General features: G+C 35.6%; 1 protein-coding gene and 1 pseudogene across 4 annotated transcripts in view; both read right to left on the bottom strand.

Moving 5' to 3' along the window:
* The window catches only part of SSBP2 (single stranded DNA binding protein 2), a 417,804-nt gene that overhangs the window by 71,654 nt on the left and 318,161 nt on the right, over positions 1–27,989 (bottom strand). For all 4 annotated transcript variants that reach the window (XM_043988504.1, XM_043988494.1, XM_043988488.1 and 1 more), the window contains one exon: positions 10,464–10,523. In XM_043988504.1, the coding sequence (XP_043844439.1) occupies positions 10,464–10,523 (60 nt within the window). The remainder of the gene's footprint in view (positions 1–10,463; positions 10,524–27,989) is intronic.
* Positions 1,992–2,666, bottom strand: LOC122737164 (annotated as a pseudogene).

Below are 27,989 nucleotides of genomic sequence, written 5' to 3' on the forward strand. Positions count from 1 at the left end.
CATGAGCTGTGTTTTGACATTCTATGTGGATACACATAATGTACAGGGACAGCACACACCTTACATCTAAATGATCACTGTAGGATGAATTCCATGTGAGTGATGCTATCAATATCAAAGAAAAACCATCACTATTTTCACTTGTGATTGTGACATACACAATCTCTTGAGAATTTTGGAGAATCATAGATAATTCTGACTTTGATACTTTGTTTCTGTGTCATTCTAGAAACACTCTATTTCATCATTGGTTACTACCTCAAAAATAATAAGTTCAAGTACTCTTTTGAGTCTATTTTAAAAATCTAAATTTGTCTTCAGTTATCATTCTCTTTATCTACTTAACATCACCAAAATTTTGTCCTTCATAACATTTTTCTTATGCCCATGCAAAAATTGATAGATGGAATCTCTATCAATAGTCATGGACCTCTATTTAAAATTTTTTAATGTAATAAACATTTTTATTTATAGTTTGGGGTTCCAATTTTTATCCCTCATTTTCCCCCCTCCCTGAGGTGGCAAGCAATCAGATATGGGTTACACATGTATGATTATGTATAACACTACTATATTTGTCGTTTTGTATAAGAACACTTGATTTAAAGAAAAAAATGAAAGAAAATGAAAAATGGCATGCCTCAGTCTGTTCTATCAATTCCAGTTCTTTCTTTGGAGGTAAACAATATGTTTCATCAATAGTCCTTTGGAATTGTCTTGGATCATTACATTGCTGAAAACACTCAAGTCCTTCACAGTTCTTCATCAAACAATATTGCTGTCTCTGTGCACAATGTTCTCTTAGTTCTGCTCACTTCACTATACATTATTTCATACATGTCTTTCCAGGCCTTTCTGAAGTCATCCTGCTTGTCATTTCTTATAGCACAATAATATTCCATCACCATCATGTGCCACGGTTTGTTTATCCGTTCCTCAATTGATGGTCATTCCTTTGATTTCCAATTCTTAGCTAACCACAAAAAGAGCTGCTATAAATATTTTTGTACAAATAGATCTTTTTCTCTTTTGGGGGATGTCTTTGGGATATAAACCTAGCAGTATGGACCTTTATTTTTAAAAAGCAATTTGTGAGCCAAAAAGTTTTATATCGATATCTCATTGGTAGATTTAACTTCATAGAAAATTTTATGTAAATTTGTCTCTAAATATTCAAACATTCACTTTGTGTTTCATCATAAAGCAACATAAACTTCTCTTCATTACTTACTGAAATAAATTCATAATCTTTCACCTGGCATTCAAGTGTAACACTGCAAAATCAGGGGGTAAATAGGGTGACTTCTAAGGTCCCCTTTTTCAGGCTTAAGGATTGTTTTTAGAGAAAAAGTTCCGTGCCCAATCCCCAGTTAGGAAAATTCCTAACACCTAGGAAGAGGTTGGGCTGTCTGTATAATCTTACGTTGATATTCATCTCTAGTTTACTCGTGGATTCTTTGCAGCTGATACAAAATTAAATTTATTGTTTGGTAGTGAAAAGGTAGATTATGTTATAGTATATGAAGAAAAATAGGTATTGGAAGGATAACTTGGGGAAAGAATTGCCCTTTTCTTGGAATGTCTTTCAGTTTAGGTCATTTGCTCCAAAATGCCTATATATCTAATCATTTTCCTTGATATCTTCTTTTTGCCACTACTTAGTTCTCCCTTTGCTTCTCATACATACACTGGGAATGTTGACCTGCTTCAGCATATTAAATCCAGATGCTCAGAATCTCCTCCTTGGTTCTGAGATAACTTCTTCCCTTTTTTGGGGGGGGGGCAGGGCAATGGGGGTTAAGTGACTTGCCGAAGGTCACACAGTGGCAAGTGTCTCAGGCAGGATTTGAACTCAGGTCCTCCTGAATCCAAAGCCAGTGCTTTATCCACTGCGCCACCTAGTTGCCCCTAGATAGCTTAAATTTAAACATACCTTCGCCCTCAAACACACAGTGTCCACAACAATATGGCCACAACACACCTTTTCAGCTTTATTTTCCACTAACTTCAACCTGACCTATTAGCTGCATCCAGACTTAATGGTAAAAGTCGATTTCTTTTCTAACATCCTATTGTGGTACCTTCTGAGGTGTTATGATCATTCCTGCTCCACCTATGAGTGATTCACTAAGATACTGTACTGTGGATAAATTTTCATCTGAAGTGCCAGGTGTGGTATCTGCACTGAGGGAGTCAATCTCTCCCAAGCCACATCATGAAGAAATTGCTTGCTTCTACCATGTTTTGGGGTCCCTGCCAGATAACAGCATCATCCCGACTGGCAATCAAGAAGCCTACTGACATCATACCAAAATTTTCTTCAACACATGCTAGAGACTATCCAGAGCCTCTCTGATGAAACTCTTCTCCATTTAGTGTAGTTCATCTTGAGAACTGATGGTTCACATGTATCAAATTCCAGCAAAGCTACCTGTTCACTTTCTGTTAGACCAGGAATAAGAGGAGTGCTGGAGGTACTTTTGCCAACACCACATTTCCCAGATGAGACCAAAGTTTCACAGTACTCCTTTTTCCTTTGATTTCTTTTATTGTTGGGTCAGTTGACCCTGGAGGCACACAGCCACTGGTCAGAACACCTTGAGGGAGGCCTCTTTGCTGATCTGAGCATTGCCAGTCCCAGGGCAGTCCTGAGGCACTTCTCCCATTCCACTACCTTTCTTTTGATAAATGTTTCTTGATAGTGATAAAAATTCTTGTCTTGGTGACTTAATGATAGTGTCTGCTATATACCAAGCATTTTCCTAGGCACTGAGGATACATGAACAAAGAATAAAATAATCTCAACCCCCAAGAAGTTACTATAATGCTTTAAAATATTATACCCTTTAAACAAATTTGATTCAATAGTGCCATACCTATTGCAAAGTGGAGTAGGTTTAATGGAGTATTAATTTTTCTCTTCTTCATTCTTTTTTTTTTGGTGAGGCAATTGGGGTTAAGTGACTTGCCCAGGGTCACACAGCTAGTAAGTGTCAAGTGTCTGAGGCCACATTTGAACTCAGGTGCTCCTGAATTCAGGGCTGGTGCTCTATCCACTGTGCCACCTAGCTGCCTCTATTCTTTTCTTTTTTAATAATATTACCAGGAGAAAAGGTTATTAAAATATACAGAAATAAACAGTATACTCAGACTGTAGAGAGACTTGGGGGAAGAAAAAAAAAGCTACTATATTTATATGTAGATTTCCTATTTTCCTTTGGGGTTGATAGCTGGATATACAGTGCACCTATATATATATATATATATATATATATATATATATATATATATATATATATATATATATATATATTTTATTTGCTAACATCTGAAAAGAACATTACTGTGGTACAAAGGCTTCAGGCTAATGAGATATTTTATGTTCCCTGAAGCTCTGGGAGGAGCAACAGGACCAAAAATCAAACCCAGATGTCTTGTGCAACTAGGATTTAAATGGGGCAAAAGCTCACAGGATTGGATGAAAGACTATTTTATTTGGTGTGGGAAGGAAGAGAAAGTACTATTTTTTAGGCATGTGTGATTTGTTATTGCTTTTTTCCCATACCATTAAGGTCCTACATGCAATACTTACAACTTCAAGTCATAAGGAAACAACAGATTTTTTAAAAATCTGATTCCATGGGATTTCAAACAATAATTTAAACACAGGTAATCAAAATGTAAATAATTTAGGCATACTTTATAACAAATTTCTATTTATATAGCCGAAATGTATACGTGGTGTTTAAATATTTTAATTATATATTATTTAACTATTCTAAGGAAAACCACTGTAATACCTGAAAAGCAATAAGCAAAGCGAATCCAATGATAGAGGGGACTTTCAAGAATTGGCAAAGGAACAAAACTTCCTCCTTTAATCATTAGCCACTAATTTTTTATAAATCCTAAGTATACTCAAATAGTTATGAATCTAAGCATTAAGCAGGCTAGTATATTTAATTTTTATAGTCTAACCCTCACCAAAGCCATCCATGTCTAGAAACCTGATTCTCTGTATTTTTAACTGCAAAATATAGTGCCTTGGATTTACTCAGTGTAAAATGTACTTGCATTTACACTGTGGAAGTATTATTGCACTATGTCATCCTGATATCTTTAACATTTTAAATTAAGATGACATGCTGAAAAAAAGGTACAAGATTACTGGTAAAGGACATGGTTGTTAAATAGAACTTAACTCTGAATAAGATATTCAAATCATGTACTGTGAAGGAAGTGCAACTATATGGTTTGTTAAAGTTACATGTGTGTCGCTTGCTTGGAGATTTGAAAATCTGGCTGATCATGTTTATTTTCTTTTTGAGACTAAAGTGGCTTAATAGGTTTCTTTTACCCAGATGCCTACTTTTCCTATCTGAGCTGAAGGTACAATACTGAAAAATAGTTTTTAAAACTGTTATTCCTCAGCAGTATTTACATTTAGAATGCTCAAAGCCAAGGCCTCTCACTGAGCAAAACAATTCATTTTATATTAATAAATAATAGCCTTACAAAATGGGATTGGCCCCAGAGTTGGACAGCTATTTCTTGAAGACTGTAAAGCCCAACACACAAATGTACAGTTATTCTAGTATAGCTGATGCAGCATACAACGGGAAAGAGACTGCATTAATGACGCATAGCTTCAATTCACTTAAGAGTTGACAGAGTTGGGGGAAAAAGAATTCTGATAACTCCATAACAGAAAAACAGTTGTACCTTCTTTTGGGTATTCAGACTATCTAGTCTCTAAATTCTTTGTTTCCCTTTTGATACACAGAATATCCTGGAAGTCATAGTTTCTCAACAACAATAACAGCAACACCCTCTAATTTATCAAATCTTCATTTTATTTGTATTATGTATATCACTTTTAATATATGAAATTATATCATCAAATACAAAGAAAACAGTAGGAAGAAAAATACTGGAGAGTAGAATTTTAATTAGCAGAGATTATTACAGTCCTAGGAAGCACTTAAAAGTTCAAGAATTTCATTATTCTGAATGAATAACATGTTCTATTTTTTAAAAAGACATTTAACCTAGCTTTCTCTTCTCTATAATGGGAAGAAAACAGATCTATCAGTAGTATAGCATAGAGGATAGAGATCTAATCTCAAAGTCAGATAGATTGGGCCGTCTCCTGATCCATCCTGGTTTTGTGACCCTGGACAAGTGTGTTACCTGAACTGAGTGTTCTAGGCCAAAGCTTCTTTAAGTGTGTGTTGTGACCCCTTATGGGGGTCAAGAAAAATTTGGCAACAGTAAAAGGTTATGTATATCTATTTTATTTACTTATATAGCTGGGGTTGTGTAAAAATTTCTCTGGTGAAAAGAGGTAATGAGTGGAAAAAGTTTTAGAAGTTCTGCTTTGGACAATCCTCTAAATTATAGAGAAGGTTTGTTGTTGATGATGATGAGTCATTTCTGACTGTTCATGACCCTATTTGGGGTTTTCTTGGCAAAAATATTGAAGTGGTTTGCCATTTCCTTCTCCAGCTAATTTTACAGATGAAGAAACTGAGGCAAACAGGGTTAAGTGACTTGACCAGGGTCACACAGCTAGTAATTGTCTGAGGCCAGATTTGAACTCAGGAAGATGAATCTTCCTGACTTCAGGTCCAGCAATCTATCTACTGCATCACCTAGCTGCCTTTTATAGAGAGATTAAAGACCCACATAGGTAGAGGAAGTTTCCTATACCAATAAAAGCATAAATCAATTCCCTATCTCTATCCTGTTTTCCAAGTTAAGGAGCATTTATTAAGCATTTATTACCTTAGGCATTTTGCTAAAGCCTAGAAATACCATAAAAAAGGGAGGGGGTGGGGGGAGCAAAAACAGTTCCTGCCCTCAAAAGACCTTACATTCTAATGGGGAGACAACATGGAAATAACGAGGTATGTATAAAATATATATGCAGAATAGATTAGAAGCCAATCTGAGAACAGAAGGCATCAGCAGCTGGGAAATCAGGAAAGGCTTCTGAGGAGGTAGAGCCAGGAAGTGGAGATGATGGGGCAGAACATTTCAGGCATAGGAGAGAGGCAGGGAAAAAAGGAATTTGGGGTCCAAGGAACTGCAAGTGAGCACATATATTGGGATTGTAGAGTGTATAGAATGGGATAAAGTGTAAAAAGACCGGAAAAGTTGGAAGGGGTCAAGTTCGGAAGAGCTTTAAATATCTCTAAACATCCTTGTTAGATTACCTGACTCAGAGTCAAGAATGCCTTTTGGCAATGAGACAAAATCCAGGTATTCCCTTATGGTTCCTGAGTTTGGCATTTTTATATTGACATTTATTCTTTGCCCAAGATACTTCAATGGCATTCCTCTCTTCCATCACCACAATGGCTCCTACAGCTTCCTCCTTTTGGTTGCAAATATTTTATTACTTTCCTGCTTTTTCCCTTCCCCAAACATACACTACTTACAACCTCTAACACTTATATAAAACAGTGCCATTTTTGTACATCCACATACAAACCATGGGTGAAATCTGAAGAAAACATAGGGCAGAAGACCACGTACCAGTCGACTACAGCTATGAATTCTTCTGATTTTTGCTCATCTTAAAGATGCCCATTATGGATTCATAATGACCTGCCACAGTCATTCAGAATTTAGCATGTTACTATTCAGTCTCTTGGTTGGAATATTTTTGATAATACAATAAAACTATATTAATGCAAAGGTCAATATAAATGAGTAAAGCAACTGAATTATGGAATATTTTAAGAGAAATATTATTAAATTATTGCTGTTCCAAATACATATGTAATAACACCAACTTACTATTAACCATAAAATTTCTACCAACCTCACTTTAAAGACTATATGATTCATTTGTAATTATTACATCAGTTGGATGTAAGACAATCTTATGAAAGTGCTTAAAAATTATTTGCTCTCTTAAGGAGGGCAAATATTCCCCTATACGATCTGCTTTATACTACTAATTTGTCTAAGAAACCTTTTCTCTCAGCAGTACAAAAGTAAAATATTACAAATATTGAATTAGCAAAATCCGAATTAGTGAAGTTTCAGTATCTGAGTAAAAACAACAAGGAGCCTGTCATATACAAAGTACACTCATTCTGAAATGTGGATAATCATCATCAGGTTTTATAAAACACACACAAATGGGGGCAAGGTGCCACTGATTACAGCTCACTTCACTTGAGGAGATGAAATGCATCCAGGCCTAAAGAGTCACCAACAGTACTGTCAGGCAAAAACCTCAAGCTATTCTGAATGAAGAGTTATGAAACATCTCTCTGAATCAACTCCGCCTAATACTTAAAACTACTCATTCCACATGTTGTTCTTGTTCAGGTGTTTTTAAGTCATGTCTGACTCTTCATGACCTCACTGTGGGTTTTCTTGGCAAAGATACTGGAGTGGTGGTGTGCCATTTCCTCCTCCAGCTCATTTTATAGATGAGGAAACTGAGGTAAACAGAGTTAAGTGACTTGCTCAGGGTCACACAGCTAGTAAGTGTCTGAGGCCAAATCTGAACTCAGGTCTTTCTGATTCTAGGACAGGAGTTCTATCTGCTGAGCCACCTAGATGCCTTAGTCCACAGGTATTGAAATGCTTATTTTACAAGAAAGAGGTTGCTAAAAACTCACTAAATAGAGGAAATTAAGTATTACAGACATTCTTCTACTGAGTTAAGGGGAAACCTATTTAGGCTCAGGTGGTAGTTTTTAAAATGATTACACAGCTGGATTATAAAGCCCCTCTTTCAGCCAAGCTTGGAAGAAGCTTACCTGTGGAGTCCCTTTGTGATCTCCCAGAACAACAGGGTTGTGGACAAGGGGGCTTGCGGAAACCTTCAAAAAGTACAGTTTTAAGCTTTAAAAGCTTAACTACCAGTTGGGAGAGTAAGATGTAAAAAGCTGAAAACTGCACTAAGACTTTTTTGGGGGATGTGTTGTATTTTCCCTAGCTTTAAACCAGCATCATCGGGGAAGTTATCATGGCATAGAATCATGAAGAGCTCTCTAAGCATTTGGGGAATGAGGGAGCCACCTTGCCCTTGATGTAGGTACTCTGAATGTTCCTCCTCTTCTTGTAATTTCAGATATGAATAGTACAAAATATAAAATGGGAAATTGGAAAAAATTCTCAGTAAACTTCAGAAACAGAAGTTGAAAAAAGTCCTATATTTTATACAAAAACAATAAAGGCGTTTACATAAATAAGCAGATTTAAATGTCAATGTATGTGTTCACCCACAGAGAAAATGGGGTTTCCATATGTTAGGATCCTTGGCATCTGTGCACTTTCTTTTCCCATTTCATGGCCTGTTCCCCTAGACCATATTCTTGACACTGACTCAGGATTGTACAGAGATGGGCCAGCTGCTCCATGGGCACTGCCCGCCACAGAAAGAGTGAAAAGATCCAACCCTGCTCCTGTAAGCCTGGACCCAGGGTGGGGTTTGGGAGCTGCATTTCTTGTTTTACAACGGCATCAGAGGAAGACCGCCTGCTTTGTGAGGGTTCTGCAAGGACTTTACGAAACGTTTCAGCCAAAGTTAGTGTAAAAATGGGTTGAGATGTGGTAGAACTCTATTATTGTGAGGCTTAACATGAAGGAATAATTTAGGGAGGCATGGGCTTTAAAATGTGTATTCTGGGGCAGTTTTAGGGGTTAAAAGGAAAATGAGTTAGTGAAGTCAACACATTTATTACATGTTTTCCATGTGCCAGGCACTGAGCCAAGTGCTGGGAATAAAAAAAAGGGGAGTGGGACAGGCAAAACCAGTTCCTACCCTTAAGGAGCTCAGATTCTAGTGGGGGAGACAACATGCAAAAGTTAGGCTAAGAAAGGAATAAATTAATACTATTATAGACACAAATGGAATTAGAAAAAAAGGCCATCTTTTGTTTACACTTGTTTTGGGTCCATCACCAGCACTGCACACTTCTGTGATTGTTTTCTAAGTGTTTTATGTTCTTGTGAACTGTCTTAGCTCCTTGAACAAAGGGAACAGATTTTATACTTAGTTTGTATTTGCACATAGCAGTAAGCACATAGTAGGTGCATATACTTAATTTGACTAAATAAGAAATATTTGGATCCAGAGACATGTGGAATTCCATGAGAAGTCTGAGGCTACTTATTTGTGTACTGGGTGAGGGGCTCAGTCCTTAGGGCAGTCAATATTTCCTGCCTAGTTCTGGTGCAGATCTAAGCTTGGCGAGCCTGCTTTCCCACATGTGCAATAGAGAGGTCTGTCTCTCATTTCTCCCACTTCAGAGGGCAGACAGTCTCTGGCTGTTTCCTGATAGCTTACTATACGATAAAAATTCTTTTATTTGGCTTCTGAGCTACAACTAACTTTGTATATAAGTTTCAGGCAATTGATATTTTACTCTTTTCTGTAGTTGGAAGAACTAGCAGGGACCCCACAAATGTGATCAGTAGCAAAGTTTCTTATCACTGCCACAGCCCTGAGGAATGATCTGCTTGACCCACTGGGTATGCCAAATGCAGAAGTGAATTTTGAAAAGAGAGAAAAGGATTCATGGGCCAGGAAGTTCTGCCTAACGTATAGCCACCACTTTAAATAAGAGTTCATTCTCGCCAGAGACTCTCCTAGTGTGTTTGGGGAGAGAGACTTGTTCTTTTTGGTCCTTGCAATATCTCCTCAGCAAGTATCCCTTTGCAAAAACTAATTAATATCAACTGGCTAATTGTTATTGGGCAGATGATAACTGGTTAAGTTACACTGGGGAGGGAGAAGGGAATGCATTGGATTGGGGTTTGTGAGCAATAGTTTTAGATGCCATAACCCTTCAGGATTAACTGAGGAGCTGCCCTCTGGAGACATGACTGGGCAACTGGGAGAGTGAGCCTAGAGCCTGTGCTATATCAATAAATGTCAAGAAGTTGGAGGACTCATTGGAAGGCTAGCAACCTAGCTGTAGACCAACTGAGATTAAAAATAGTCTTAGTTAATTATATGGTTATAATTGATCTAAAATCGAAACTATGAATTTAAATGTAAGTAACATGAAAATAAATGACAAGAATTAGGTTAATGATGATTTTTAACAACATTCACTATACCAAGGTTTTAACTCTCAATACTTAAATAACATTTACCCAATTTTTCAGAATGATGTAATGGAATAGTCAAAAGACACAGGATTGGAAGTCAGATTTGGCTCTGTCCCAATATGTATAATTTCAGGGTAACCTCTTTGGGTCTCATCAGTTCCCTCAATTATAAAATCAGGGAAATGAATAAGATAATCTCTAAGGTCCTTGAAGCTTTAAATTTTATGATTTGATGAGGAAAAATATAATGAAGAAAAAAGCATAAGGTGCCTGGGAATCACAATAAAGTATTTTTAAAGTACATAGAAATTTTTTTTGATATTTCCTAAAAATTCAGAATTTTTAAATGAATTTTAATGTAAATTTATATTTCATAGAGGCCTTACCTGGTTAGGTATTCTCAGTGGTGGTCTTGGACCTCCAGGGTACCGAGGTGACATGAAAGGCTAGCAAAAAAAGAGCATATAACACTGCTGTGAAATTTAAAAATCTAAGGGTTATATATTTAAGATATTTATCATGCTATTTTTATATACTGTTACCTTTTAAAAAATAAAACCTCTTGAGGAAATTAGTATGTCACCTAGGAGATATGCTTTGAGACTTACTGAAGTATATGTGAACTCTGAATTTACCTTTAATAATGCATAAGAATAGGGACAGCTAGGTGGCGCAGTGGATAGAGCACTGGCCCTGGAGTCAGGAGTACCTGAGTTCAAATCCGGCCTCAGATACTTAACACTTACTAGCTGTGTGACCCTGGGCAAGTCACTTAACTCCAATTGCCTCACCAAAAAAAAAAATGCATAAGAATCAAAATATGCACTATCATTAATGGAGAGATACAGGATCTATGTGTGTGTGTATGTGTACTATAGGCTACAGGCTATAATGCATTTCAAACTAGAAGCTACAAAATTATAAGCACTACATAGGATGTCACTAAATATATATTAAAAAAGGAAATGAAATGGTCCCATAGTGAGAGTAAGGAATAACTGATATACAAAGCCCACGTGTTCTACTTGATCTCCTGGAGATGGTACAAAAACTCAAAGAAAGGACTAAGTACATGTGGGATCAATTTTTTTTTGGAAAAGACATGGTCAAGGGTTGCAAAGGATGAACAGATGCAATCTGCATCATCAGCAAGAATATATGTCTATCAGTAATATCACAGATCCTTGGAAATAGCTCAATATTACTAATGATGATAGTAATAATATTAATTTAGGGCAAATTTTCTGGTTTAGACAGAAGACCCAGCTCTTCCTTGCCCCACAAACAGATCTTTATCCCACATATCATGCTGCTGCTTATTTATACTGGCTGGGTGACTCTACACAAGTCACTTCTCAATGCTCTAGAAAACCCTTTAAGAATATATGCTGCAGGGGCAGCTAGGTGGCGCAGTGGATAGAGTACCGGCCCTGGATTCAGGAGGACCTGAATTCAAATCCCAGCTCAGACACTTAAACATTTACCAGCTGTGTGACCCTGGGCAAGTCACTTAACCCCAATTGCCCCACAAAAAAAAAAATATGCTGCAGAAAAGGTGTGGACATGCACTGATAAGAATTTCCTTCTTCTGAGAGGTCCTTATACCAATGATATCTATCCAGTTCATCTCATCATCTTCTCTGCTTTAGCAGTTTACAATGATCACAAGATCATAAATTTAGAGCTGGAAGGACCTTTATAAGTCATATAGTCCAACACCCCCATTTGACAGATCAGGAAACTAAGGTCTATATTTTTTTTTTGCCTAAATGTCACATGGGTAGTAAATTGCAGAAGTGGTAGGATTTTATATAAATACTCAGAAAACTGTCAAATTTCAATTTCACTTTTTACTATATAGATATGTGTGCATTTATATCTTTTGGGTTTTTTTTAAACATTTGTTTCCATGACCAGACAGAATTATCAAATATTCCACCTTTAGCCTATCTTATTCAGGGTCTGATCAACAAGGAAAAGCAAGTTTTAAATTAAATGAACCATTTGGTCCTCTGCTTGAGATTTTGAATTGTTCTTGGCTATTCATTTTACACATGCAAGAATAACATTTCTTAGTCTTCCACTCAAGTTCCTAATTGATGTCTCAAGGTAGGTCACAGGTCTGGGTTTGGAAAGGCTGGGGCAGTGGAAAGGAAGGTTTAACCGGTCCCTACCAAACTGAAAGAGTTTATGGTCCAAGCTGGTGCCAAACTATTAGAAGAGCAGTAGACTACATTCAGAGGAACTGCAGGAGTTGACTGCAGAGTAATGACTGTTTTCAGCCATAGAAACCAGTAAATCATCTAGTAAAAGTTGTAAAATTACAATCAATCTCTGGGTGGGGGCACTTATACCTACAAAATTATAGATTCTTGAAGTACTTAAGAATGAGGGAGGAACTCCTATGGAATATTGATAGCCTTCTGTTACTTATAATAAAAAGAAATTATGCAAATCTCTCTTCTGTTCCTAAAATGGGAGAGAGCCACAGACAAATGGGAGCCATTCTTCCCTGGTAGCCTTACTACCAAGTTCCCTGGAGGGGCTCCCCAATGCAAAGGAATGCTCATCTTTTTCAGAACCACCACCACCTTTTACTCATCTTTTCCTAGGTGGAGATTCCACAACAACTAGCTTGCAACCAATGGCTAATTGCAAGAGAACATTTTATTCTCCCTCACCACTGGGTTTTATGTTAGTTTTATCATTTAGCCAATTCAAACCATCAAAAAATTCTGTACCCAAATTAATTTTCCCTAACTCAACTTGTAATTTTTATAAAGTTCATTAGTTTAGACTTATAGTATTAAATATTTCTTAACTTTCACATTCATTTGCTCAGTAAAAGAAACATAATCATTTATAAAAATTCATTCTTAAATATCTTGTCCTAAGAGTCTATTCTTTTCTCCTCTGCTCATTTATTTTACTACAGTATAGTTATGGGTCAGAAAGAGTTCATCTTTTGACTTTTTTTATTTTCAAGAATGTTAACTTTTAAAAATATTTTAAAATTATTAAGAATCAAATATTTGATTCAATATTCATAACATCTCTCAAAAAGTGTTATTTCAAGTAATTTATTTGCTCAGATTGAAATTGCAAAGGTAGTTTGGGAAACATGGAAAAATAAAAATGGGTAACCAAATATTACTATGTTATTTGAAGAATTTTAGTGTTAAATACAAAAACATTCATGGAAATTGTTAAATGTATTATTCCAAGTCAAATGCTGAAAAGTTCAGAAGGATCCTAGAACAAATTTTTTTTTAATTTCAGGGTTCCTACCTATAGTAGAAAGATGATTCAATATTAATTTAATAAAACATTTAAAATGAGAAATTTCTCATCTTAAATATGGCATTGTGGAATAATATATTTTAATGGTATTTTCTGTGTCCCTCCTACCAGACCATGGGGTCCCATCATGGGATTCCTGGACTTGGGAGGTAGGGACCTTGCATGTGGTGATGGTTGCGAACCAGCAAGTCTCTAAGGAGTAATAAAATCAGAGAAAGGGTTAGAAACAGTGCTCTTTGTTGTTCTTGTTTATTCTCTTCTTTCAGAAACTGCCTGTGTATTATATTGGGGAAAATTTGGAAAATGACTTACTTTTTTGTTTTTGGTTTTTTCCCCCTTTGTCAAGGCAATTGGGGTTAAGTGACTTGCCCAGGGTCATTTAGCTAGTATCAAATGTCTGAGGTCAGATTTGAACTCAGGTCCTCCTGAGTCCAGGGCCGGTGCTCTATGCACTCTGCCACCTAGCTGCCCTTACTTACTTATGTAGATTAAACTGTTAGGCACATGAGAAATAAAGTAGAAAACTGGCAATCATCCAGGTAATTCAAGTCACATCTACTTGCAAACTAGAGTGAAAATTTGAAAAAAAATTATAGTGCTTAGAACACAATATCTATCAGGTCATTATTTGTACTTAACCTGGATAACTGCCTCAATTATCCACTTCAGAGAGGCAAATGGTGATAATACCGGGGCACCTGGATTATGTCATTCCCAGGACACATTAAGTCTATGGGACTCTGGGCCAGTTGTTTAATTTCTGTGTGCCTGAGGCAACTACTTAAAAAAAAGTAAATTGCCTAACTTTTTCCAATCAGTTTTGGGAGAGGAAGTTTCCCTCACTCCCTTATACTGATGAAATCACAGGTTCTGGTCTGCCTGCCCCTCCACCCCAAAAAAACCAAACCCACACCACTGTTAGCCTGAATAAACAGAGCATTAATATCTAAAATGAAAGGTAGCTTACTAGGCGTAAAAGCCACAAAGGAAATATTGATATTTGCTTTCAGATACCATTGAAGATAACAAAAGCAACCATGAAATCTTATATTGTAAAAGTCCTTATTTAAATTATGAAATCACCTAAACTGTATACTAGTAACAGAAACAGTTATCAATTGATAAACTTTTATTGATATAACATCTACATTACTCTGGGTAGAAATCTTTTCTTGGTTTGGGTTCTTGCCTAAGAAATTTTTATTCACTTCTGTTTCACCCGTTTCAGAGGTTGTATGTTTTTAAAAGTTTAATAAAAAAAATCAAGGTCTTTACTTGAAATAGTGGTGGTGGTAGTAGTGTTTTAGTGTTAGTGGTGGGTGAACCAGTGTTGTTGACTGAAAAGAAGTCCTGGCTTCCCCAAATTCTCAATGGTCTGATAAGAGTGTTGGATGCGGAACCAGGATAGGTATATTTTAGGTCCAATTCTACCACTGACACCATTACTTGAAGAAAGTAACAATCTCCCTGGGTCTTTGTTCTTTATAAGATGAAGCAACTGGACTGGGCCATCACTAAGGTAATTAACAACTTTGAAAATCCTATGATTCCTCATTAATTAAAGCTATCATTCTCTATATTGTCTTTCAATATAAAGAACATACAGAAGATGCTTGATAAATGTGCTAACTGTACACATATTTTTTTTCCTTTTATGGCATCAAAAAGAATTGATTATTAGCTTAATATCTTGGCCACAGGTTGGAGACATTTTTCTCATTCACCGTCAGCCTAAATAAATGTTAAAAAAACTTTGAAAAACATATAAAAATACTTTGCTCAAAATAAGGGACTATGAATGAGCAACATGTTTTTTATTATTCTTTGAAGTTTCCATGCATATTGATAGCAAATTAGAGAATTGGCAGAGCCATCTTGTTTGTACAGGTCTAGCCCTGAAAATAATTAGAAGTTTAAGTGGCAGAATATGAGGAGCATTTTCAATTTCCCACCTTTAGACTTTTCAAATTTTATTAGGTAGAAGCAATTTATAAACTATACCTTCTTGTCTAGGCCAAGATCTAAGTAATAAACACATAAAATAGAGGGCATAATATTTGGTAATTTTTAAACTGGTTGGGAGTATATAGTCCTCACAGGTGCTATTCTTTTTGGTGAATGAGAGAGAAGAAAACCTCAAACTAACAAGAGAGAAAGTGTTCTGGGTTTTATGATTAAAACTCCAAATGTAAGAAAAAAGAACTTAGAATTTTCAGTCAACCATAAGTATAAACTACAATTTCTTCTTCAGAATTCCCAATTATCCTCTATATCATGTTGCAAATTCGAAATTTGTTTTAGAGTAGTACTTCATTCTTAGAGTAGTCCTAGTAATATAATAATAATGCATTTTCTTATACACTAAAATTCTGAATCACTTCTTAATTAATGTTACTACTTTTCTGCAATTTCAACATGATGTCAAGTTTACTTTTACTTGTTTACAAACGGCTCTGTCATTTGCTATGTAAATTCTTCCTAGAGGTAATATTCTCAAAGTACCAACTCCAAAGAGTCAAAAATTACTAGGTAAAATAATGAGTAAAGACATATAGCCAATTAAGAAATTAGACAGGATGTAGCAAATTAATAAATTTCCCTAAGTGAAGGCTACAACATTTTACAGAATTAAATCACATTGCCATAGGGTGTTAATCTAGTTATCACTAGATATCAGTCCTGTAGTCAGTGGCTATACATATCTTAAATCAAGTCAAGTCAACAAGAATTACCTCTTAGTGCCCCATGGTAACTTTCTAAGTCTAAAGTGGCAGAGTGGTAGAGGGAGCTTCCTCACTCTAATGAAATCCGAGCTACAATCCCTATTCTATCCCTTCTTGTAAACAACATATTGTTGGGTCTTGCTTTCTAATTCATTCTGTCATCTTCCTTAATTTAATGGATGGCTTCATTTCATTTACATCCACGCTTAACCTTTCAAGCTTATTTTTCCTTCAAACAAATTCTGTTCTAATATTTCTTTTCTCTGACACCCACCTCTTCCTGGTCTTTAGAAGAAAAAGAAAAGGAACAAAAATGAATCAGTATTTAGCATTTGTAGTTTGTAATGTTTAAAAAACCCTCTGATTTCATTATTTCCTCTTTCCCTTTTCTCCCAAACTAGACTCATATAGGTAGATTTTGTAATTTTTCTCTGTTGCTGCTTACTTTTTTTGTTGTTGCTGCTGCTTTCTTTTAACCTACCTTCCCCAACCCAGTCTCATATGTTTGAATAATCTTCTTGTGTGGCATCTGAATTACAAGAGATAGTTAATTATTTCCTCTTCACTCCTTTCCTGGGTACTATGTAACTTTTCCTTCAGTTTGTTTATTGGGCCTTCTAATTTATTTTTTTTAAAGTTCTAGTTGAAGTTGGTACACAATTATTCACTTCAGGAGTTTTATATGACGCTTCTATGGCACCATAATTTCTTCACTATATTCAAAGGTTTTTGTTTTTGTTTGTTCTACTTTATCATTCTCTCAGAGTTGGGAAGCTGATAGGGTATCTTTTTGCTGTTTGTTTTTTCCTTCAGAGATCACATTAAAGACATTAACTTTTTTCCCCTCTTTTGACTGTTTTCTTTAACGTTCTTTGGAACACATCTTAATGTTTTTGGAGTAGTTAAGGAGATATAGTTGGGTTCATCTGGAAATGTTCACTCCATTACCTTGCCTGAAGTTATCACATTTACTTGGGGTTTACGTGTGTGAATTGTTGGCTGATCTCTTTTGAGTGGTCATGGAGTTTACTGAAGATACTCTAATATGATGAGGCTGGGTGTAATTATATTGTTATCAGTAAACAGGAGCATCTGAAAGACCTTACCATTTATAGGGAATCCTTTCCATAATGATTTTTTTAAAAGGATGTTTAGCACTGATATACTTTGAATGATTTTAATGCATTTATTTCTATAATCACATTTTCAATGTTTATATACTTTATGCTTATGTAATAGAGAACCATATTTGTATGGTATAAACTCAACTGGATCATACATATTTCTTATCTTCTATAGTTTGTGCATATAGGGAGTAAGACTTATACCTATGTTCATTGCAAATAAGCAAAGAAATTGAATCATTTAGTCTCCCAAGTAATATTTTCCTGAATATGTATTTTTTTTAAGTGAGGCAATTGGGGTTAAGTGACTTGCCCAGGGTCACACAGCTAGTAAGTGTTAAGTGTCTGAGGCTGGATTTGAACTCAGGTCCTCCTGAATCCCAGGCCGGTGCTCTATCCACTGCGCCACCTAGCTGCCCCCTGAATATGTATTTTCAATATCAGTCCACCACTCTGGACTGAATAGAATATTCGCATCAAATGGCAAACATTAATGAAAACTCATTGAAAGTAATACTTCAATCTTGTGTCTTCCCTTATGCATGGAACATGCAATACTAAGAAAAAGTGTAAAACAATCCATGTGCAAAATACATGTCTGACAATTTAAGATCAATAAGAGCACTCAGTGCCTTGGTATACAAAAAACAACTTGAAGACAAAATTATCTTTTTTAAAAAATATGTAGCCTAACATGTATAAAATAACCCCAAATGTAAGAAGTAAAGGGTACATAGAGTCACATGCAAAGCCAGGAAGATGAAATGAGTAAGGGAGACAGAGATAAAGCTAAGCCCAGGGGGCAATGTCATTTCTCCTAATAGTCTGGTCAGATTCCAGTCTTTTATGGGAAGAAACAACCAGCCAAAATCTTTGTACTCATTCTTTTTGTGCTTTAAAAAAAATTTTTTTTTGGTGAGGCAATTGGGGTTAAGTGACTTGCCTAAGGTCACACAGCTAGTAAGTGTTAAGTGCCTGAGGCTGGATTTGAACTCAGGTCCTCCTGACTCCAGGGCCGGTGTTCTATCCACTATGCCACCTAGCTGCCCCTGTACTCATTCTTATGCATTCATCTTATAGATGTGATAACTGTTGGAGAGATGAAAATGATTTGTCCATAGTTACACAGAAAATCTGTGGCAGGGCCTAGCCTTTGACTCATGTATGTTAGTGCCCAGTTCTATTCTATTTCTTCTGCCCCATACTACTTCTCTTCAGCACAATATAAGGCAGGTGATGGGGAGTAACCCGAGGCCCTTTAGAAGAGGTTTTGGGGGTGGGGGGCACCAGGACTGACTTGTGGTCTATGATGGTAAGAAAGAAAAGGAAATTCCTCTTCCTTTCCCGCTCTTCTCTAGAGGTTAGAAGCTATTACATTGAAATGTCACAGAGCAATCCATAGAATATGGCTGTAGAAAAGTCTGAGCTCAGAAGTGCACTTATCTGCTGAGGGCCATTGGTTGAGCTCAGATAGATCAGAATGCTCACTGATAACCTTTATCCTCACATACTTCACATAGTTGGGTTGGTTGTTTGTTTTGGCAACTTTCTAATGCAACTATCAGGTAATAATATGGTTTTATTGATTGCTATTTGTATATTTTTTTCCATATTAAACTGGGAGTTTTGTCATCATGCCTTGGTATACTATAGGTGCTTAATGTTGGCGGAAGGAAGGAAGGAAGGAAGGAAGGAAGGAAGGAAGGAAGGAAGGAAGGAAGGAAGGAAGGAAGGAAGGAAGGAAGGAAGGACGGACCGACCGACCGACCGGCAGTCTTTCAAACTGAAACTTGTGACCTTTAAATATGTAACTGAAACCTCAAGGTTGAGCCATTCAAGGTCAAAGGGTTAATTGGGAATGAATTTTCTAGGCCAGGTGTAGTAGAGAAAGCTGGTAGTCCTTGCTGCTGGAGAGGCTGATGGATTGTTATGCTTGAGAGTCCTGAGCTTCAGCTGGCCAAGCCTACTGGCAAACCATATTAAGTCTGGCATTAATATGGTGAGCACCCTGGACCAGGGGACTACCATGATGCCTAAGTTAGGGCATCTGTGCCACTTAGTAATGGGATCAGCAGCAAACTGGCTACTGTACTTCTAGCTTGGGCATGACTCTGTCACAGAAAAAAAGAAGGAAGGAGGAAAGGACAGAGAGGGAAGAAGGAAGGAAAGGAGAGGGAAGAAAGGAGGGAGAGAAGAAGGAAGGAAGAAGAAAAGAATAAGAAAAAGAAAGCGAAAGAGAAAAGAAAAAGATGTTCATTTTCTAAAGAGCATAAGCAGATTTTCTCAGAACTGCAGTTCTGAGTGTGGAGCAGACACTGGATGGCAGACCATTCTCATTGCTAGGAATATTCTCCTATGGCAGTGCCAACTAAAAATCATAGGATTTAGAACAGGAAAGCACATTAAAGAGCTCCTGGTAAAACATCCTTATTTAACAGATTAGAAACTTCAGAAAATTTAAAATACTTCTATAAGGTCACAAAGATGACCTTGCAAATACCTTTCCCTTTGAGTCTAACTGTCCAACAACGGTCTGTTCCCAGTGCCTCAGACTGCAAATTTATTCATTCTTTCAACATTTTTAACAGCTTTCCATATGCTAGATACTATGCTAAGGTTTCAAAGGATATAGAGGACAAAGACTCTGCTCTCTAGGATCTTATAATCCTATAACAAGAGGAAAGACATATACATAAATAACTATGCTGCAAGGGAGAAGGAGATAGTGTAAGGGAGAGAGTAAGAGGTAGGGGAGACTTGGGCTAGTGCCCTGTTAATTGAGTTCTGATCTTGGGACAAAATGAGGTTTTCAGGGGTCCTTCAATATTAAACTAAAGGAAGTTTACTTAGCCATAGCACAGAAAGGATAATCAATCAGGACATTCCAGTACCTAGCTCTGGTACACTTGACCCATCTAATTTCCATATGGAAATTTGTCTCATCAGCAGGTCAGGGTAGGGTGGCTTATTTGGTTTTGGAACATACAGCAAGTCCGAAGGATCCTGACTCCATGTAGGTGGGCCTTTTTATGCCCTCCAGTGACCAAGAAGTCATGTTAATATTGCTAGAGGCTACCATATGGCACAATCAAGTCCTGGGGACAAATGTATCTTTTGGGGAAAAACTAGCCTAGTCCATGTTGTAGGGGGAGCCCTATGAGATAGATACTGATGCTATCACAGATAGCTATCCAATCACTGATGCTATCACGGTGGTGGTAGTAGTGGTGGTGGTGGTGGTGGTGGTAAGAGGAGGTCACTTTCGATTGGGCTGGTTAGGAAAGGCTTTGTGGATGAGGCAGACTTTGGAAAAAACAGATGGATTGGGTATGGGTAAGGGAAATACATTCCTTGTGAGCAAAGGATTTGAAGTTAAAAGATAGGGTATAGAACAATTTGGCTTTTAGCATTTAATGAAAATGCATAGTTAAAAAATTCATTGTTTATAAATATATTTTCTTGGCTATAAGTTTTTTTTTTGTTTTTGTTTTTTTTAGTGAGGCAGTTGGGGTTAAGTGACTTGCCCAGGGTCACACAGCTAGTAAGTGTTAAGTGTCTGAGGACGGATTTGAACTCAGGTACTCCTGACTCCAGGGCCGGTGCTCTATCCACTGCGCCACCTAGCTGCCCCTATAAGTTTTTTTATAAAGAAAAATGCATTATTTATTTTAGAAAAATTGGAAAAGTCTTATTAGATAACTCTAGATTTTCCATATTAATATATCTATACTCTACATGAGGATTTATAAACCAATCCAAATTCATATATGGAAAAAATGGAACGGATAATATAAAATGACAGGTGGCACAAATACTTAGAATCCTTCTTAAAATTCTTCTTTCCTTCTCTTCCTATTCTTTCAGCTTTATGCTGACCTTAGAACAGGGTGACATCATGAAGTAGTTTAACATGATTTCTTGGGAATTTATAAAATTAAGTAGGAAGCTCTTGTTCCAATGACATTTGTGGGCAAGAGTAAAAGGAAAAAGTATTGATATTATTGAAAGAATTAAAATTGTAAATTGTAATAGCTGCTTGCAGTTCACTTGCTCAGCTTACACCATCACTGGTAGACTGCTTTGCCAAAGGGGTGACTATCATTCTTCCAAGAGTTCTAGGGGTAATCTTATGAGTGAATATTCTCCTAAATGCTATTTCATGAACCTCTAACAGTGTACTTCCCCTTAAACAATCAGTAGACTCAGCTCTTTAGCAAAGGTATTTACTCAAATGCAATAGTGAGAACAAAGCATTTTCTCCAACATCAGAGGCACACTCTGCAACAAACACACTCAAAGTCCAAGAGAGGGAAAGAGTAGGTATATCAATGAGAATACATTAACCTGAGTCTCATAGAACACTCAGGAATGCATAGGTTGTTACCAGCATGGATGGAAGGAACTCTAAAATCAATGACATAGAATGGTTTTAGTTTTTGTTTATGTCTCTGAATTATTTTCTTGGACATCATGTGCTTTAAAATAAGAGTTCTTATAGAGTTGTTTTCTCATTTACTGCATATCAAATATTTAAGTCCTAAATTTAATTCTTATTTAAACTCCATTATGGATCAAAATGTATCTTTAATGTGAGAAACATACAATTTATATACATTTCTTCAAAAGAACTTATATTCTTACAATCATTAAAACACCCATAGTTCTGAAGTAAATTTCAGTATAATATGAAAATAAGAAATTAATTAAATAGGGGAAAGGGTAGAGAAATAGAAAGTCTTTATATAAAAGACTGGAAAGCCACTTCAAGAGTTAAGGATTTTGTAGAGGACATTAATGAATCATGTAAGAGGTAGTTTAGATAACATCTAATATTCCTTCCAATGCTAAAATACTATGAATCTTTGAGAAACACATGCAAGGGGCATTGACCTTCTACAACTTAGTGAACGTATGAATAATTATTCTTGTTTATTCATTTCCCTGTTATTTGATTTATTTAAAGTTCATCTACCAATGAAAGGTCTCTGGATACATGTACAAATACCAAAATTAAATATAGTAATATAATCTATACGGGGTTTAAATGATGGTACTTTTATCTTTGTAAAGGGTCCATCGCCAATTAATCATTCTTCTTAGGTCACCAAAAATGGTGCTAGATTTAACATTCTGTAACATTCTGGGAAAAGTTAAGAATTCCTATGTTGAAATTTGGCAAAGAATTTTGAAGTATACATGTCTAAGTTCTCTAAAGATGAAAGAGAAAGGAAGTGCATGTTTTTGATAAGTTTTAGTTATAAGACCTAAATATCCATTCTGTCAAAGAAAGGGGAAATAAATCCATTTTAAACATGTCACTGGAAAACCAAGAGGGAACCATATTCTTATAACAATAAACTGGTCATACACTGAGGATGAAATGATTAACTTCTAAAGAAATGCTTAAAACTGTGATATAGCAATTTGGAAATTAATCTAAATTTTATTTCAACTATTTTCAATAAATCCCTCCAACTTCCTTTCAGTAGTACATATGAATAAAAAAATATTTTAAAGTTACTGAATAAATTTTTTAAAAAGTATTTCCAAATATTTCATTTTTCCCAATGAGTATGTTTAAGGGTAGAAGATAAAGTGGTAAGCCATCTTAAGGGATGGCATTACTGAGCTCTTAAATATAATCATGATGCTTAAAACTATTTTACTTTTCATGCAATATACAATTCTGAGATTAGTAATATGGTATACAAAATACATAGGATGTTCCAATTTAACATGATTTAATGGACAGATAACAAATGTAATAGTCAAAACTGAAAATATGAATGTAGTACATCTACTCATTACACATAATGATTCATTACGTGAAAGAAGGAATTAGAAAGAAAGGCCTAATAATTTTGTTTGCAAGAAACAATTTGAGACAAAGGTACACAAGTTTAGAGTGGATATGGTAGAATTTACTGAGCCTCAACAGAATTTTTAAAAGTCTGCACGGGTAATTCTTAATCAAATAACATCATAGTAAAAACAGACAGTTAAAAGAGACAAGGAGAGAAATAATATGTAGATAATGAAATTATATAAACATTAAATATACTTAAACCAAATGGCATAGCATCTAAGTACTTAGCTAACTAATCTAGATTGGTTAATAATGGTGAGAGACTTGAATATGTTTCTTTTAGACTTAGACAAATCTAATGGAAAGTAAGTTGACATATACGACAGAATATTAGCAAAATTAGATATTATTAACCATTTGTAATTACTGAATGGGAATGATAAGATATACTTTATTTTTGGTATTGTATGGTACCTGTATAGAAACTGACTATATTCTAGAGCATAAAGAAATTATAATTAACAGGAAAAAAATGAAGAATTCAAACATAAATGGATAGCAAAGTATATAACCTAAAATAATTAATAGATCAAATGAAAAAAAACCACAAAAAGCAAATAATAATAGACAGTATGGTAAACTGGCTTTGAATTCCAGCCTTACCACCTTTGTGACCAATTAACAAAAGGACCTCAGCTTCCTCATTTGTAAAATGAGGGGTTTGGGCTCAATGATCTTTAAGATGCCTTCTGGTTCCACATCTATGATTCTATGAAATAGTATACCAAAATTTATGGAATGTAGGTAAAGCAAATATTATGGGGAAAACTTTTTTCTCTAAACACTAATATCATCAAAAGAACAAAAGGAAACATCAATGAACTGATTTTGTCACTAGAAAATCAACAAATTAAAAACCTCTAAATATCAACCACCCCCCTAAAAATCAAAGAAACAACATTGAAAATAAAATACTGTGGAGATGATAAATAAAATTTGGGAACAACTTTGTTTTTTTAAATATAAAAAGCATTTGATGAAAAAAGGAGAGGAAAAATACAACTGACCAAAATCAAAAATTAGAAAGGGAAATATACAATAAATAAAAATTTTAAAGTACTAGAAACTATTATACCTGTTAACATGCCAACTTAAATGAAAAATTATGAATAACATGTAAAATACAAGGTGTCCCAAAAGTCTTATTGTAATTTTGGCTATAATCCTAGTATAAAACCCCAGAAGAATAACACAGGAAATAGAGAAACTAATATAATCTCAAGGAAAAAAACTGAGCAAACTATGTGAGTTTCTAAAGGGAAAAAAACCCAACAACCTTAGACCAGTTTTTTTTTTACAAGTGAATTCTATGAAACATTTTGAGAAAAATTAATCCCCATAATAATAAACTGCACATAAAAATGGAGAAAGAAAACACCTTACCAAACCCTTTTCCATGAGATAAATAGGTCATTGATATTAAGAAAAAGAGAAAGATAATGTTGAGAAATCAAAAATGAAAGACTATCTATCACCAATAAATACTGATGTAAAAATATTGAATGAAATATTAGCAAAGAGGCTACACAATTCTATCCAAAAGTTACTCACTATGAATCAGGTTGGATTTACAACAGGAATGCAAGGATTAGAGAAAAGTCTAAACCTAATAAACTGTATTAGTAATAAAAATACTTGTCTATATCAACATAAAAAAGAATAAAAAGCCTTCTAAAAAGCACAGCATTGATTGATGCAAAAAATTCTAAAAAGAAAAGGAACAATGAATCTTTCTTCATTATGATCATATGTATCTATTTAAAGGCAGAAGCTAGTATTATCTGCAATGGAGAAAATGTAAAAGATGAGTATATGTAGAAGTTTCTCAATATCGGGAAGGGGGGGGGGGGGTGCGAAGCAAAGATGTCCTTTATCTCCACTCTTACTTGATAAAGCACTAAAATTGAAGGCAGTTTATCAGTAAAAAGATAAGAAAAGAAACCAAGGGAATAAGATAGGTAAAAACAATCTGTATTTACATATGATATACTCTTTTAAGCAATCTGAGAGTCAATGAAAAAATAATTAAATTTCAACAAAGTGATACATGATCAACCATTAGAAATCATCAGTCAGGGCAGCTAGGTGGCGCAGTGGATAGAGCACCAACCCTGGAGTCAGGAGTACCTGAGTTCAAATCTGGCCTCAGACACTTAACACTTACTAGTTGGGTGACCCTGGGCAAGTCACTTAACCCCAATTGCCTCACTTAAAAAAAAAAAATCATCAGTCTTTTGACATCTTGCTAATAAAATCCAGGCAAGATATGGTAACTGATTGGATTATGTAGGATAAGTAACTAGTTAGTTTAATCAACTAAGTCAACTAAACTAAATCATTCAGGTGTCAGTGGGGAATTTTAGAGCTGAATAATATATCTTAAATTTATTGATACAATTTCATTATATGCATGTAGATTATCTGCATATAGATTTCATTATATACATATATAAAACTAACCCCCAATATACCCATTTGTACACACATACACATATATAATTCAATTCAATAAATATTTATTAAATACTTACTATGTTCCAGGTACTAGCTAAGTATTAGGGATACCAAAATAAAACAAAATGATGACAGTACCTGTACTCAGGGAGCTTACAATCTAATGGGGAAATACAGTATACAAAATGAAGCTGAAAAGAGGAGAGAGGCCACCAAGACACTGTGTGGAATAGAAACCATGCAGAGCTGTTGATGGAAAATGGAGAGTTGATAGAAAGTTCTGAGCTTACTGCTGTACTCTTCAGCCCTTAAATCAGAAGGGAGAGGCATTTAGGAAGTTGAAAAGGTGCTGAATAATAAAAGCTGAATCAATCTGCAAATTGATCAAACATAAGGTGATCTGCTTATCTTGGGGGAGGCAAGATTGTTCTGGAGTGGAACCCAAGTAGAACTGCTGATGTATATATATGTATATGTATATATGTAGGTGTACACATATAAATACATATACAGATACACACACGTATATGAACTTAGTCATATACATACACACTTCATCTTTCCGTACTTATTTTTCCTGTGTTGAGACAGGTTTAGAGGCGAGCCTAAGCTCCTTTTCTACTTTATCAATGTAAAATTCAGGTGCAGTTTACAAATTAAACCAGTGGCCTACAGCACTAAAAGTCATCTTGATACCTAAAAGAAGAATCAAAAGACTTTTGCACTAGAAGAAAATTTAAAAATAGTTTAATCCCATTATATGGGATTTGAAGAAGAAATTCATTCTACATCTCTGACAGCCTCTGTTTGAATGATTCCATTGATGGGCAGGGCAGCTAGGTGGAGCAGTGGATAGACCCCTGGGCCTGGAGTCAGGAAGACCCACGTTCAAAACCAACCTCAGACACCAGCTGTGTGACCTGGGCAAGTCACTTAACCCTGTTTGCCTCAGTTTCCTTATCTGTCAAATGAGCTGGAGAAGGAAATGGCAAACTACTCCTGTATCTTTGCCCAGAAAACCCCAAATGGTTTCATGAAGAGTTGGACATAACTGAAACAACTGAACAACAACAATTGATGGAGAACTCAACTTTATAAGGAGGCTCTCACTCTACTTCTGAATAACTCTAATAGTTAGAATATTCTTCTTTATGTTGAACTTAAATCTGCTTCTTTCCTAACTTGCCTTTGTTCTAGATATGTGCCATGAAGTCACATAGAACAAGTTTAGTCCTTCTTTCCACAAAAGCTCTTCAAACATTTGAAGATGACTATCCTTCCCTGCTCACAATTTCTGTCCTAAGGCTAAAAGGTCTCCAGTTTTTTTTTAAGTAGTTTTCATCAGTAAGGTTCCAAATCTCCCTTAACAATCCTTTGTCACCCTCCTCTAACTTCTATCTAATTTTTCATTTTTTCTTTTAACATGGGGAACTCTGGTCACCAACAAGGGTAGAGTAAAACTATAATTATTAAGAAATCTATGAACAATAAAATAAAAATGTTATTGGTGAACATAATATTAATAAATGAAGAAATCATAAACTATTTATCTAATTCTTTCAAGGTTAGGAAGCATTTTCCTAACAACCCTACTTTGAGGTAAGTGATTATTATCATTGTATATTAAATTTATCATATATTTAAAGAGAAAAGTGAGCTGTATGCAGTAGATAATCAGTTTCATTACAGCCCTTCTTTCTATTATATGGCATATAAGAAAGTGCTCATTTTAGTTGGTGTTTAAGTTTAGAATAAGAAAAATAAAATAAAATAAAGTATAAATATAAATATTAGTATCCCATCTTACCAAAGAGGAAATGAAGTTTAGAAAGGCTAAGTATTGTTTTCTCTATTGATTATCTCCAGTTTCTCCTGTCTATATCTTGTTCAGACATTGTTGTTTGCACTGTTGTCTTCCCTTTAGACTGCAAATTCCTTGACAGTAGGGATTATGCTTTGCCTTCCTTTGCATCCCTAGTACTGGGCACAGGAAGACACATTATGAGGATAATAATCCAGGTAAGAAGTGATCAGGGCCTGAACAAGGGTGGTGGCTGTCAAGATCCTTTTGAATCCAAATTCTTCTGCCTTGTATAATCCACCAATACAATACAAGACTGAAGTGTTACTCAATGTCCTTCACAACTTAGTCTTTCCAGTCCTATTACATATTGTCATTCTTCAATTGTTTCAGTAGTCTCTGACTCTTTGTGACCCCATTTGAGGTTTCCTTGGCAGAAATACTGGAATAGTTTACCATTTCCTTCTTCAACTCATTTGATGGATGAGGAAACTGAAGCAAAAGGGTTAGGTGATTTGCCCAGGGTCATACAGGTAGTAAGTGATTGAGGCCAGATTTGAACTCAGGAAGATGAGTCTTTCTGACTTCAGGCCCAGCACTCTATTCACTGTACACCCTTATTACATATTACCACTTATCCAATA

Source organism: Dromiciops gliroides, chromosome 1, assembly GCF_019393635.1.
Source record: "Dromiciops gliroides isolate mDroGli1 chromosome 1, mDroGli1.pri, whole genome shotgun sequence".
Classification (NCBI taxonomy): Eukaryota; Metazoa; Chordata; class Mammalia; order Microbiotheria; family Microbiotheriidae; genus Dromiciops; species Dromiciops gliroides.